The sequence below is a fragment of the Mustela putorius genome, unplaced genomic scaffold, assembly GCF_011764305.1.
Source record: "Mustela putorius furo isolate JIRA1106 unplaced genomic scaffold, ASM1176430v1.1 tig00003901_pilon_pilon_pilon, whole genome shotgun sequence".
NCBI lineage: Eukaryota > Metazoa > Chordata > Mammalia > Carnivora > Mustelidae > Mustela > Mustela putorius.
The window spans coordinates 22,613,704-22,627,916 of record NW_025422049.1 but is presented as its reverse complement, the minus strand read 5'-3'; the positions used below and the strand labels follow the sequence as shown (position 1 = coordinate 22,627,916).

At 39.7% G+C, this 14,213-nt stretch overlaps 1 protein-coding gene across 2 annotated transcripts; it reads right to left on the bottom strand.

Moving 5' to 3' along the window:
* Window positions 1-2,114: 2,114 nt before the first annotated feature.
* On the bottom strand, window positions 2,115-5,228 carry TCEAL5 (transcription elongation factor A like 5). 2 transcript variants are annotated; one of them, XM_013050613.2, is made up of 3 exons: window positions 5,138-5,228; window positions 3,701-3,768; window positions 2,115-3,014 (listed from the first exon to the last, which is right to left on the bottom strand). In XM_013050613.2, exon 3 carries the CDS (start codon window positions 2,985-2,987, stop codon window positions 2,367-2,369), a length of 621 nt encoding a protein of 206 aa, XP_012906067.1. In that variant the 5' UTR covers window positions 2,988-3,014; window positions 3,701-3,768; window positions 5,138-5,228; the 3' UTR covers window positions 2,115-2,366. The 2 variants fall into 2 exon arrangements, with proteins under 2 accessions (XP_012906067.1, XP_004781816.1); XM_004781759.3 differs by having other exon boundaries at window positions 5,065-5,220.
* Window positions 5,229-14,213: the final 8,985 nt, after the last annotated feature.

Genomic DNA, 14,213 nt, shown 5'->3' with positions numbered 1-14,213 from the left:
AAGTTTATTTTAAAAGGGAAGAAAATATGTACAGGAAATTTTAGTACTGATATATACTGCAATGTGGATGAGCCTTGAAAACTTTATGCTACCGAAAGGTTGTATATTGTATGATTCCATATATATATATACATATGAAATGTCTAGAATACACAAATCTGTAGAGGCAAAGTAGATCGGTGTTTGTTAGGTGCCCGGGGGTGGAGGGGGAAGAAAATGAGAACACCATTATATGCTACTGAGTGTGAGGTTTCTTTTTAGGGTGATGAAAATATCCTAGAACTATATAATGATGATGGTTTCAGAGCTCTGTCATACTTAAAAAACTACTAAATTGTATACTTTAAAAGGGTGAGTTTGGGGGCACCTGGGTGGCTCAGTCATTGAGCGTCTGCCTTCAGCTCAGGTCATGATCTCAGAATCCTGGTATCAAGCCCTTGTCAGGTTCCCTGCTCTGTAGGAAGCCTGCTTCTTCTTCTCCTACTCCCTCTGCTTGTGTTCCCTCTGTCACTGTCTCTCTCTCTTTGTCAAATAAATAAAAAATCTTTAAAAGGGTGAGTTTTGTTGTATATGAGTTACATTTCAATCAAGCTGTTTTTAAAAAAAGAAATAGCAACATAAGCATATTGTTCAGAAATATGGAAGTAAATACTAGAAGAAACCAAAAATATTTATGGTAGTTGACTCTGGAGAATGAGAATGTGGAATGGCAAGACAGACTGAAATTTTTAATAATAAATTATTTTGCACTATTGGATTTTACATTTTTTTACAGGTATCCTATTTGATAAAAATAAAAATGAACTAAAAACAAAGGACACACACACAGACATTGCGAGGACAAGTCAAAAGAGATTCTGATGTATTGGGTCTGAGGTGGGAACAGGGATTCTGAATTTTTGACAAGGTAGCCAGGTGATTTTAATTCAGGTGATCTTCGGGCAGCTAGCAAACTTGGAGAAACACTACCATATGCAATGTTGAAATCATGAGCAATGAATTGTCCTATAAGCCATCTCCTGTTGTGTTCCTTTTGGAGTGGCAAGCCTTGGTTTCCAAAGAATGAATGGATGTGCTCAGAGCTGCATATTCAATCAAGGACAGAACTGGATCAAGATTTGAGACCTTCTGACTTGGTAATTAATATGTTGTGTTTTGGAAACTTCTGTTATATATTGTGGGGACCGAAATCAATGAGATAAATTCTCTACTTTGAAAACAGCAAGTCTAATGGGGTAATTATAATGTCTGAAAAATATATTACCTAAGGTTCTACAAAGCATTTTTCCACATCTCATGTCAGGATTAATAAAACTACAGTCTAACATGAGAAGAGGCATCATCTCCACAGTTCAGCATGGAATGTAGAGGGGAATCAACTCAGCGGAGACTCTAGGGAAATCAAGAGTTTTGTTACCTTGAGGATTCTAGCTCACCAGCAGCCATGGGTCCCTTAGCGGGATGCAGAACCCATAAGATGCACAGTGGACATCAGACATAGTATTCCCCAATATAAAGTGGCACCCACCTAATAGCTTCCAGGACTTATTCCTGGACACAAGAGAGACTTCCTTCAGCCCTGCCCCCAACATCTGACAGAGTACTGGTTCTGCTAGTGCAGAGCAGAGGGTAGGAGTCAGCACAGTACTGCTCAAACTCATTACCTCATCTGATCTTCTCCATTAGCCCTGGAAGAGAAGTTTTATCCCCATTTCACAGATGGTAAGACTGTTTCAGCAATGGATCTGTAATCACTGTCAGGTTGATTCCTCCAGTCTCGAGTGCCAGAGGTAATATAAGTTTTATTCATCACTTCACATCCTGACAACAGGAATTTTAAGTGTCTCCCTGCCCTCATAAAGTTACTGAACAGTAATTTTGATTGCATGGTATGTATTTTCTCATTTTTAAAATATTTATTATTTATTTTATGACAAAAGTCATCTATTTTTTTAAGGAAAAAAACAGACAAGAGAAGATAATCTCTTCCATTGCCACCACACAGAGAAAACCACTATTTCCCTTTGGACTTACTCAATTTCATAGTTTTCCCTACTCATGGATGTATTTTTGTAACTGCATTTTTTTTCAAAAATGAGCTGATACCATACATGTAGTTCTGAAAACTTTTTTTATTAATATTTTGCAATGTATCATGAATATCTCTCTTCCATGCACATGGGTGAAAGTCCCGTACTGAAAGACAGAGTGCTGCAGTTGGGTCAAAAGGCTGCTGGTAACGGAGAGTGACACCTAAAGCAACAGATCAGCATAAGGTTAAAGCACATAGCCCGGCAACTGCCTGCCAGGGAAAGCAAGGTCGGCAATATTCCCATAAGAGAGATCAGAATTAAAGGCCAAAGGCATTAAAGATATGGAACATCTTCTAAGTCCTTCTGGCCCCTACCTCCGCCCCTCACTCCCCTGACACCCCGCTGCCCCCTTGGGGCAAACGGATCCTGAACATCTCTTTGCATCCAGTGAAAACCACCCATTTTCTGTTTTTTTCTTAGCTCTTCCTGAGCCCTTGACATATCTCCACATTCTCTCATCATCTCCTCACTGCCCAAGTGCCTTTCCTGTAAGTCCTCCTGATAGTCCTTGGGGGAATCATCTGTCCCCCTGTCCGTTTTTCTTTTTGCTTTCCTGGGCACATAATCTTCAGCTGGGCGCTTTTCTGCAGCCCGAGGCTCACCCTCAGACTTTGCCAGGGATTCTGGCTTGCCCTCACCGTGTGGTTTTCCCTCATCTTTGGACTTGCCCTGATTTTCTTCCTTTCCCTCATCTTCTGGTTGCCCTTCGTCATCTGGCTGCCCCTCATTCTGGAGCTTTCCCTCATGCCCTGGCTTCTCCTCCACTTCCAGCTTTTCTTCTTCATCTGATTTTCCTTCATTTTCTGTATCAACTTCATCTTCTGGCTTTCCCTCATTTTCTAGAGTTCCTTCGTTTTCTGGCTGTCCTTTGTTTTCTTCGTAGATCTTTTCCATGTTGTGATTCTCTCTTCTTTGCCTGTCCTAGGAGACAAAAAGGAGGACTCAGATTGGGGAAAACAATGCTTGAAAATAATTGCCTTTTATGATTTAGGGTTTTGCTCTCCCTATCCCAAATGACAGATGCCCTCCTACCCAGACATTTTTTTTTTCTTTCTTTAGCACTTCACACATGTTTATGTGATACAGCCTTACACAAACTTCCACAAGTGCTTCTTTCTGCATTTAACTGAGGTGTGCCACGAAGTGTGTAAGAGCAGTTTTGTCCCTGAACTTTGCTCTGGTATTAGCTATGCCAGTGACAATTTTAACTAGGTCATCCCAACTTACACTGACCTGCAGGAATCCTGGCTGGTTTTGTTTTTCCCTTGCCTGCAGTTTTAAGTCTTCTAGAACTGCAGACCCAATAGAATAATGGCCACTTCTCAGATTTCAGGGCTACTCTAATATCTTCAAGGGGCTGCACAGATGTCATGCTTCTTGTCTCTCATTTGTCTCTCACTTCCTTGTTCTCCCCTAGGTCCTCACCAGCCATAAAGCACCATGTTTCTTCCCTTAGAGTCCTGACAGAGGACTGAGACTGCAATCTCTGAGACTGCAGTAGGGTGGCTTGGAGGAGGGCTGGCAGATAGTGGCCTCCTCAGCTTCTGGTCAAGCTTAAGTCCCCCTTACTCCCAGGGGTCCTGGGATAGTTACTTTTGCCCACTGACCTGCACTGGTCCTGCAGGTCTTTTCTTCTCTTGTCTGGGTTGGTGCCTACAACCACAGACCTGAAGACCTGTGGAGAGACAGGAGGCAGGGTGAATGAAGGGTTGAGGAGTGAATGACTGGCAACTGGGAGACTGATCCTTGTCACACTATGGTTGTCAAAACTTCCCCAAATACTGCCAACCCCTTGTCCTTTCCCTTGCTTCTCTGATCCTCCTTCTATAACCCCTCCCTAACAGTCTCCATTTTTCTACCACTGAGCAATGGCAGAGAAAGTTTACTTTCAAAAGGTTTCTATGTTTCTGAATCCTCCTCCCAAATTCCTGTCTCACTTGTTCTTGCATAAAAATGAGGGAGGTTCAGGACAGTGATGTTCAGAAACCAGATCCTTCTGTACTCCGTTATCTGCCTCCCAAGCTTCCCACTCCCGGGTGTCCAGATAGAACAAAGCCCATCACTTCTCTGATAACGGTGAGGACAGAGTCACCGGGGCAGAGCAGAAATGTCCAGAGCATTCATGACACCCCTTGCCTCTCCACATACACAGAAATACCACGTTTTCCTACAATGCAAGAGACAAATTATTTCCAAATTCAGTAAAAATTTTGGCTTATGGTATCTCCTCTCAGTCCTCCCCAGTTTAGAAGACACTCCTCCGCAAAAGGGAGCTGGTCTTCAGACTGAACCTCTGTCCCCTTCCTTTGCAGCACCTCCTCCCCCTCTCCCCCCCACTTGCAGCCCACCATTTCCGGCTCCAAAATGGACGGAAGGTGAAGAGATCCAGAGAGCGCAGGCCCTCCCCACAACGGGTTCACAGGCTGTGCCCTCTCCCGCTGCCCTGCAGAGATCAGGCCATATCCTCACTAAGGCCATCCCCCTCTCCCGGCCCTCTCCACCAGACATAGCTGGATAGCCTACCTCTTAGGAGATCCCAACGGGTCCCATTCTCAACCCCTGGTCCCTCTCCATCTCCTCCCGCCAAGCCCGCCGTTTCTTGAACCAAACAAATGGACATTGGGGAAGGAAGGTGTAGAGAGAATACAATCCTGGCCCCGCTCGGGTCTTTGCCCTCTGCCACCCCATCCCCCACCCCAGGGGTTCGCAGGTGCCCGTGGGTTTGTGGCCATTCCTGAGAGATAACTCCTCCCATTTCTTTCTGCCATAAGCCCACACTTACCCAGGGAAATAAGAGATGGTACCCAGACCTGTCCTCCAACACTCATACAATTTCCTGCGCCAGAATGAATGGGGGTGGGAGGGGGTGGGAGGGGGTGGCATCTGGAAAGTATACCGGATCCCTTGTAGCCTCTATCAATTACCACCCCTATGCCAGCGCCCTCCCTCTTCTCCTCCAGCTTGTACCTACCTGCAGGGCTTTAGGGCAGTTGCCGCTCTGTCCCTCAGTCTGCAAGCTCTACACAAAAATAGGGAGCTGGTACCTGGAGGAGAGGGACTTCTGCACACGTCGGCTTCTGATCACGTGAAAGAAACGTCACCAGTGGGCTCGGGTCCCTAGTTCCCCTCCCACCAGCAGAAAGTGCGTCAGGAGCCAGCCCACTTCTTCCCCTCATTAGCTGGCTCCCGCCTCGGGGCGCTGAAGTCCCCTCCTCTCACCGCCTTTTTTTTTTTTTTTTCCCTGTCTTTGCTAATCCCAAAGGTCAAATGTGGCCCCTTCTCCCTATGGTATGTGTTTGTTCTATCTTATCTGGAAAGGGCTACATCTCCTAGGGCAACTAGCAATTGGTACATCTCTCAGGAATTTTTTCTTTCTCTCCTTTGATCTCAAAGCACCTACCCCCTCAATCTACTTCTCCACTCAACCACTGATGCTCATTTCTCTTCTCCTCCAGACCTTCTATAATAGATACACGGTGGATTGTCAGGCAGGGAAGCAGATAGTTGAAATGGAGATTTTGTTTCTAAATATTTTTTTTTCAGTTTTACTTAATTTACTCCCCTCAGCATGGGTTATTCTTATAAGCAAAAAATTAAATAGAGCTATTTTCATTTGGGGCAAAGGATGTGTTTATGATAGAAAAGCCCCCAACAAGATTCCAAAATTAAGTTCACTGCATTAATATTTACTATATGGAAAAATGGATTCAATTAGGAACACACAAAATATTTTTTTAAATTTTCATAAATAAGTAGTTCTGTCATGTTCTACTAACAATGCATGTATTTATTGTACCCAAACAATCACTGAGTGTTAAGTAGACTTTCTGGAATAAGATGGCTGACACAGTATCGGTCTTGAAAATTTGGCCCATGGTTATTTTCATTCAGAGATTTAGCTGTTGGGCAAAGGCAGCAAAGGATCTGAGGGATGCAGATGTGGTCTGATTTTCTTTCAAGAGGGGAGGAATATGCAATTTCCAGTCCGCTTCTCACCTTCCAGAGCCTCTCATCCTTTGCATTCAGGCACCTGACTCTTGCTCACTCAAGAACACACATGGAGAGATGATCAAGGTGACATTTATGCCCTGTCCCCTGACTCTATCCTCACCATTATCAGAGAAGTGATGGGCTTTGATGCCCTTCTTCACAGTGCCTAGGGAAGGTTCTCTGACCTGTCTGCTGCCTACCACTTGACCTAGGAGGTGCAGCTTGAGGGATTTCTCAGCTTCAGTATCTTCACCTACAGGGCACCTAGGAGGAGCCTAGCCACGCTGCAGGGTTGCTGCCGCTCAGTCCATCCCCAGCCTTGGGCCCTCTGAGTCATGTTTGTTTCAGTGTCTGTGAAAAGTCTAACAGTACCGATTGACCCAGACCAGGTGTTCTCAACTGAGGGAGTCTGTGGACCACCTGAAATGATATGCAAGGTTGCATGTGTTTAGAAGATAGTGGAGTCTGTACCCTTATGAAAAGATCTGTACCCTAAGAACCTGAGAAAGTCTGACACATGAGCAGATTGACATCATGAAGAAGCAGAAGCTATAGGTAGAGAAAAAAGAGGAGATGGAGAAGAAGCTACTTGGGAGTGAAATAGAGAAAGGAAGAAACAAATAGCAGGTGAGCTCTGTTAAAAGGAGAGCACTTACTCCTTGGGTTCCAGGATTCTTAACTAGAGAAACCTCTGAATCCCCTGCAATTATATTCAAAATGAGGTGCATGTGTGTGTGGTTGGGAGAGAGATAAGATATGTACATTTTTGCTGGTTGTATGCATTTGCCTAGGATCAGATCCATTAGCATCATTAAATGCTCAGAGGGGTATGCGATATAAAAAATGTGAAGGCCAACTAGCTTAGAGAATATACTTATATAATTTTTTTTCAAATAAGACTATGTTTTTAGAACAAAGTAATATAACATAAAAATTAGCCATTTTAAAGTGTACATACAGTGACATACAGCACATTCACAATGTTGTGAAACCATCTCTTCTATCTAGTTCCAAAATATTTTCATTAACTCTGAAGGAGACCCCTTACCCATTAAATAGTCACTCCCCAATTTTTCCCTTCTGTATAAACAGAATCATGCAATATGTGACCTTCCATGTCTGGCTTCTTTCACTTAGCATAATGTTTTCAAGGTTCATTCACGTTGTCTCATGTACAGTATTTCTTCCTTTTTATAGCAGAATAATATTTCATTATATGCCTATATTGTATTTTATTTATCCATTCAAATGTTGACGGATATTTGGGTTGTTTAAGTTTTTTTTGTATGGATGTGTTTTTATTTCTTTTGAGTATATATCAAAGACTGGAATTGCTGGGTCATGTGCTAATTCTATGTATAACTTTTTCAAGGAAATGACAACCTGTTCCACAGTGGCTGCAACATTTTGCACTCCTACCAGCAATGCATGAGGGCTCTAATTGATCCACAATCTCAAAAACAATTGTTAATATTTCATTTTTTCAATTTTTACATTTTCCTAATGACTAATGATATTGAACATCTTTCTATGTATTTATTGGATATTTATATACCTTCTTTGGAGAAACATCTATTCAAGACCTTGGCCCATTTTTTAATATTAAGTTGTTTGTCATTTTTGTGTTTTTAAGAATTTTAAGAGTTTTTCATGTATTCTGGATACAGCCCCTTTCCAGATATATGATTTGCAAATATTTAATTCCATTCTGCAGATTGCCTTTTTACTTTCTTGATAACATCTTTTTATTCACAGAAGTTCTTAATTTTTATGAAATCCAATTTATATACTTTTCTTTTTGTTGTTCTTCCTTTTGGTTTCATATCTAAAAGTCCATTACCAAATCCAAAAACATGAAGATTTACCCTTTTGTTTTCTTCTAAGAATTTTAAAGTTTTGACTCAAATATTTAGGTCTTTGATCATTTTGAGTTAATTTTTATATATGACATGAGTTTCTTTTTGTAAATGGCTTTATAAAACCTAAAGGTTCTTTTGACAGCAGAACACAACACACTGTCACAAAAAAGAGATATAAGGCAGAACTTTTTGTTACTTATAGCTCCAAAAGAGAGAAGATTGCCAGGCAGAGCCACACAGGTTATGCCTGGATAACAGAAAGTTGGATATCTAAGAGCAGGTTATGAATTACTAGTGCGGTGGGGTTAGCTAGATTTTTTCTGAATCTCTGAGGATTGGTTAATTTGAATAATTTCTCAGGCTCCAGGGCATAGAGGCTGTCCTTAGTTGTCTGGTACCTGGTCCCTGGGCAAAGAGGGCTGGTACATAATGTCCCAGAGTGTGAATGCATATGATATGGGAAGTGGCTGGAGTATGTACTTTCATCAGCTGCTCAAGAAGGGCAAGTAACCGGCCTCTACCCAAGGCCTCAAAATTGACTCTAAGTGGTACCTTTGAAAAAAAGATAGGATATTTGAGTGACTCAATCAGTAGAAAAGACTTACATAGAGTAGGACATAGTTGCCCTAAAGGCATAGAAGACATTTTATTATGAGAGTAAAAAGGACATTTTATTATGAAAGTAACAAGTAGAAGAATAAGAAGTCCTTATAGGCCATCCATAACCAGGTTAATTAAGGAGTGGTCTAGGAGGTAGTTGCCTCCTAAGGAAAGCAATAATCTCCATTAATTTTTAGAATGACATTAATAGTAGTAATCTCTACAAGATTTTCCTTTAGACATGGAGTGTAGAGGTATATAGTATACCTTTTGGCAGAGAGCAAAACATACACTAGATTCATGGGCTAAGGAAACAATGACCTCAAGAAATGTAATAGAATCCCAAATATCAAAAGAAGAAAAGCAATCAATATATTGTGTTCAATTTGTCATTATCTTTGGAAAGGCAGCATATAGGCGCTGTTGAGATGATAGTCTCAGTGTCTGGGGTGAAGTCTTCCTTTGTGTAGAAAGCAAAGTCATCTCCAATGGTGAGATAATGGACTGAGACAAAGTCATCTGAAGCAACATCCTTCTAGTAACAAGCTTCTTGGTTGAGGTGATGTCATCTAGGATGTGCGATTAGGATGTCCTTTCTAAGTAGACACCTACTCAGGTTGATGTGAGTCATGTTTTCGTGGCTGAGATGTTCGTAGACTTTGAAGGCAATGATGGGCTTGGAAGACTGACTTGCAAATTTTTTATAAGGTTTTTTTTAAGATTTTATTTATTTATTTGACAGACAGAGATCACAAGTAGGCAGAGAAGCAGGCAGAGAGAGAGGAGGAAGCAGGGTCCCCACCGAGCAAAGAGCCCAATGTGGGGCTCGATCCCAGGACCCTGGGATCATGACCAGAGCCAAAAACAGAGACTTAAACCACTGAGCCACCCAGGCGCCCCACAAATTTTTTTAGATAACGGTAAGTTATCATAACAAAATTTTCCCTCTTAACCATATTTTAGTATACGTGTCAGTGGTATTAAGTACACTCACATTGTTCTGCAACCATCAGCACCATCCATCTACAGAGCTTCCTCCATTTTCCCAAACTGAAATTTTATACCCATTAAACTAACTCCTCTTGCCCTACTCCCTATACCCCCTGGCAAACCCCATTCTACATTCTGTCCCCAAGAGTTTGACTACTCTAGGTATTTTGCAGAAATTAAATCACAAATCATTTTCTGTCTGGTTAATTTCACTTAGCATAATGTCTTCAAGGTTCATCTATATTGTAGCATGTGTCAGAAATTCATTTATTTTTAAGGCTGAATAATGTTCCATTTTTTATATATATATACTCTACATTGTCTATCTATTCATATGTAAATGGACACTTGTGTTGTTTCCATTCCCTGCCCCCCAGTTTTATCAAGAAATATGATGGTTTTATTTACATATATTATGCAGTGATTACCACAGTAAGTTTACTTAACATTCATCATATCATAAAGGTACAATAAAAAGAAAAGAAAAGAATTTCTCCTTGTGATGAGAACTCTTAGGATCTACTACTCTTTTAACAACTTTCCTATAAATCATACAGCAGTGTTAACTATAGTTATCATGCTTTACATTACATGCCCATGACTTATTTATTTTACAGCTGGGAGTTTGTACTTTTTGACCACTTTTCTTCCATTCCCCCATGTCTGGTAAACACAAATTTGATCTCTTTTTCTGAGTTTGGTGGGTTCAATGTATGTCGTCATTGTTTTATAGTTTTCAATGTGCAGGTCTTGAGTATCTTTTGCCAAATCTATCCCTAAGGATTTCATATTTCTGATGCTATTGTAAATGATATTGTTTCAGAATTTAATTTGATTGTTCATTGCTTGTAGAGGACTGAATGATTTCCCTCCAAATTCATGTCCACCTAGCACTTCAGAACATGACCTTATTTGTAAATAAGGTCTTTGCAGATGTAATTTATTAAGAATTGAGATGAGGGGCGCCTGGTTGGCTCAGTCAGTAGAGCATGCAACTCTTGATTTCGGGGTTGTGAGTTCGAGACCCATCTTGGCTATGGAGATTACTTAAAAATAAAATCTTAAAAAAAAAAAAAAAGAATTGAGAGAGGTCATATTGGCTTAGAGTAGGTCCTAAACCTAATGGATGTATCCTTAGAAGAGACAGAGAACGCGTAGACACAGAACAGAAGCAGAAATTGGAGTTATGTTGTCACAAGCCAAGGAATGCCTAGGGCCACTAGAAGCTGGAATAAATAAGGAAGGATTCCTTTCTAGAGACTGCAGAGAGAGCATAGCACTGCTGATAACTTTATTTGTACTTCTGGCCTATAAAACTACAAGGCAATACATTTCTTTTTTTTTTTTTTTAAACCACCAAGTTTACAGTAATTTTTTATGGAAGTCTCAGAAAATTAGAAATACAACTGAATTTATATTTCAATCTTGTACCCTGAAACCTTTCTGAACTCATTTATTAGCTCTGGTAGCTTTTTCTTTTTTAAGGTTTTATTTTTAAGTAATCTCTATAAGCATCGTGGATCTTGAACTCACAACCCCAAGACCAAGGGTTGCACGCCCCCCCCAACTGAGCCAGCAGCTCTAGTAGCTTTTTTGTATATTACAAAAAAAAAAAATTCTATATAGATTATGGCTTTCTGTGAATATGTTCTATTTCTTCCTTTGCAATCTGTATGACTTATTTTTCTTATTGTGCTGGCTAGAACTTCTAATACAACATTGAATCTAATTTGTGAACATGTCTATTTTACCTTGTTTTCCATCTTAGGAGGGAAACATTTAGTCTTTATGTAACATACACATCATTATGTATGGGTTTTTTGGTAGATGTATCTTATCAGGTTGAGGAACATCTCTTCTACACATGGTTGTTGCATATTTTAGTCAGTAATATATATTTTTTTAATTTTAGCAAATGTTTTTTCATTAGCCACTGAGATGATCATGTGTTTTTCCTCTTTTATGTTAATGTTAATGTGGTGAATTACAATGATTTTTAAACATTAACACTACCTCAAATCCTTGGGATAAAACTTACCTGGTCATGGTGTATTGTATCTTGTATATATAATTGGAGTCTACTAAAGATTTACTAAGAAATTGTGCATATATGTTCATGAAGTAGATCAGTTTGTGGTTATCTTTCCTTGCAATATAATTGTCTGGTTAGTTATCTGGGTAATTCTAGCTTCATAAGATGATTTGGGAGCTACTCCTTCTTCTTTAATTTTCTGAAAGATTTTGCATAGAATTGGTATTATGTAATTTTTAAATGTTTGGTAGAATTACCAGTTAAGCCATCTTGACTCAGAGCTTTCCTTGGAGGAGGTGTTTTAAATAAAATTTTCATTTATTTTCATGATAAGCTTAGCTTAACACACAGAATTGTCAAATCACTATGTTGTACAACTGGAACTAGTATAACATTGGGTATTAAAATATACCTCAAAAAAAACTTTTTTAAAAATTTCTATTTATTGTGTGCCTGTGTGGTTCAATAGGTTAAGCATCTGCCTTTGGCTCAGGTCATGATCCCAGGGTCCTGGGATCAAGTCCCACATTGAGCTCCTTGCTCAGCAGGGAGCCTGCTTTTCCCTCTCCCTCTGCCCCTCCCCACTGCTCGTGCTTGCTCGCACTCTCTCTCTCTCTCTAATTTCTATTTATTTAATAGCTATAGAGCTTTCTTCTATTCTATTATTATATGTTCAGTGCTCTAAATTTTTGCCTGAGTGGTCCTTTTACCACATCTCACAAATTATCATATGTTGAGTTTTCATTTTCATTCAGTTCAAAGTGCCTTATAATTTCCTCTTTGATTTCTTCTTTAGGTTATTTAGGCATGCGTTGTTTGATGTTAATTTAATATTTGGGATTTTCCAAATATTTTTGTTATTCATTTCTCATTTAATTTCACTGTGCTCAGAAAAGAAAGATTTAATTTATTTATTTGACAGAGAGGGACACAACAAGAGAGGGAACACAAGCACGGGGAGTAGGAGAGGGAGAAGCAGGCTTCCAGCCAAGCAGGGAGCCCAATGTGTGGCTCAACTCCAGTACCCTGGGATCATGACCTGAACTGAAGGCAGACACTTAAGGACTGAACCAGAAAACAGGCTCCCCAGAAACATACATTTTATGATTTGAATCCTGTTAATGTTACTGAGGCTTATTTTATGAACTTGAATATGGATTATCTTGGTAAATGTTCTATGTGCAAACCAAACAAATGCACATTCTCCTGTTGTTGGTGGCAAGGTCTACCATAGTCAACTGGAAAAGTTGTTTCATGGTGTTCTTCAGGTTCTATATGTACTTGCTGATTGTCTACTTGTTCTATCAATTTTAGAGAAGGTGTTGAAATCTCTGACTATAATTGTGGATTTGTCTGCTTCTCCTTGTGATTCTGTCAGTTTTTGCTCCTTGTATTTTAAAGCACTATAATATGTGAATGTTTAGGATCCTCATGTCCTTTTGACAAACTTACCACTTAAAATTATGTATTGACTGTAATATCCCTGGTATTATTCTTAGCTCTGATATTTATTGTATCTGATATCAATATAGCCACTCAAGCTTTGATTGATGTTAAGATTATCCACAATTTTCCATTCCTTTACTTGTAATTAATTTGTATCTTTAAATTTAAAATAAGGTGTTTATAGGCAGCATATATTTGCCTTCCTTTCTATACTATCTTACAGTCTCTGCTTTGCAACTGAGGTATTTAGACCATTTACATTAATGTGATTATTGACATTGATATGTTTGGGTTTAAATCAACCATCTTGCTATTTGTCTCCATTTGTCCCATCTGCTCTTTGTTCTTTTTTCTCTAACATTTTAAAAGATTCTATTTATTTATTTGTCAGAGAAAGAGAGAAAATGCACAAGTAGGTGGAGTGGCAGGCAGAGGGAGAAGCAGGCTCCCTGCTGAGCAAGGAGCCCGAGACAAGACTTGATCCCAGGACTCTGGGATCATGACCTGAGCTGAAGGCAGACTCTTAACCAAATGAGCCACCCAGGCATCCCTTCCTTGATATTTTCTACTGACTATTTTCAAGATTCCATTTTATCTCATATGTTGGTTCATTAGCTACAACTTTTTTCATGATTATTGAAAGGTTTGTAATATACATTTTTAACATTTCAGAATCTACCTTCAAATGATATTAATGTGTAGAATAAGAACTTCAAAACTTCAAAACTTCCATTCCTTCTTTCTGGTCTTTGTGCTATTGACATACATTTTACTTCTCCGTATGTTATAAACAAATCCAATCCGGAGTAAGCTGGGGGTAATCAGAATGCTCATATTATTTGCTTCTACCTTCTCAAGGAACTTCCCCTCCAGTTGTCTGAGGTTAAATAACTGAGAACTGTTGTTTCATGTATTTTGTGCAGGTTTTCATTGTTTTGGTTAGGCAGTTAAATCCAGACCCTGTTATTCTATTTTTATTTGAAGCATAAATGTAGCTTGGTTTTTTAATTTATTTTTTAAAAGGTTTTTATTTATCTATTTGAGAGAGAGAGAGAGAATGAATGGAATGAGGGAGAGAGGGAGAAGCAGGCTCCCCGCTGAGCAGGGAGCATATGCTATTCCTGGCTCAGTCCTAGGACCCTGGCATCCTGACCTGAGCGGAAGGCAGACGCTTAACCACCCAGGTGCCCCGCAGCTTGGTGT

Bases quoted from the DNA above. Each gene is read 5' to 3' on its own strand.
- TCEAL5 (XM_013050613.2), bottom strand. From the start codon at position 2,987: ATGGAAAAGATCTACGAAGAAAACAAAGGACAGCCAGAAAACGAAGGA.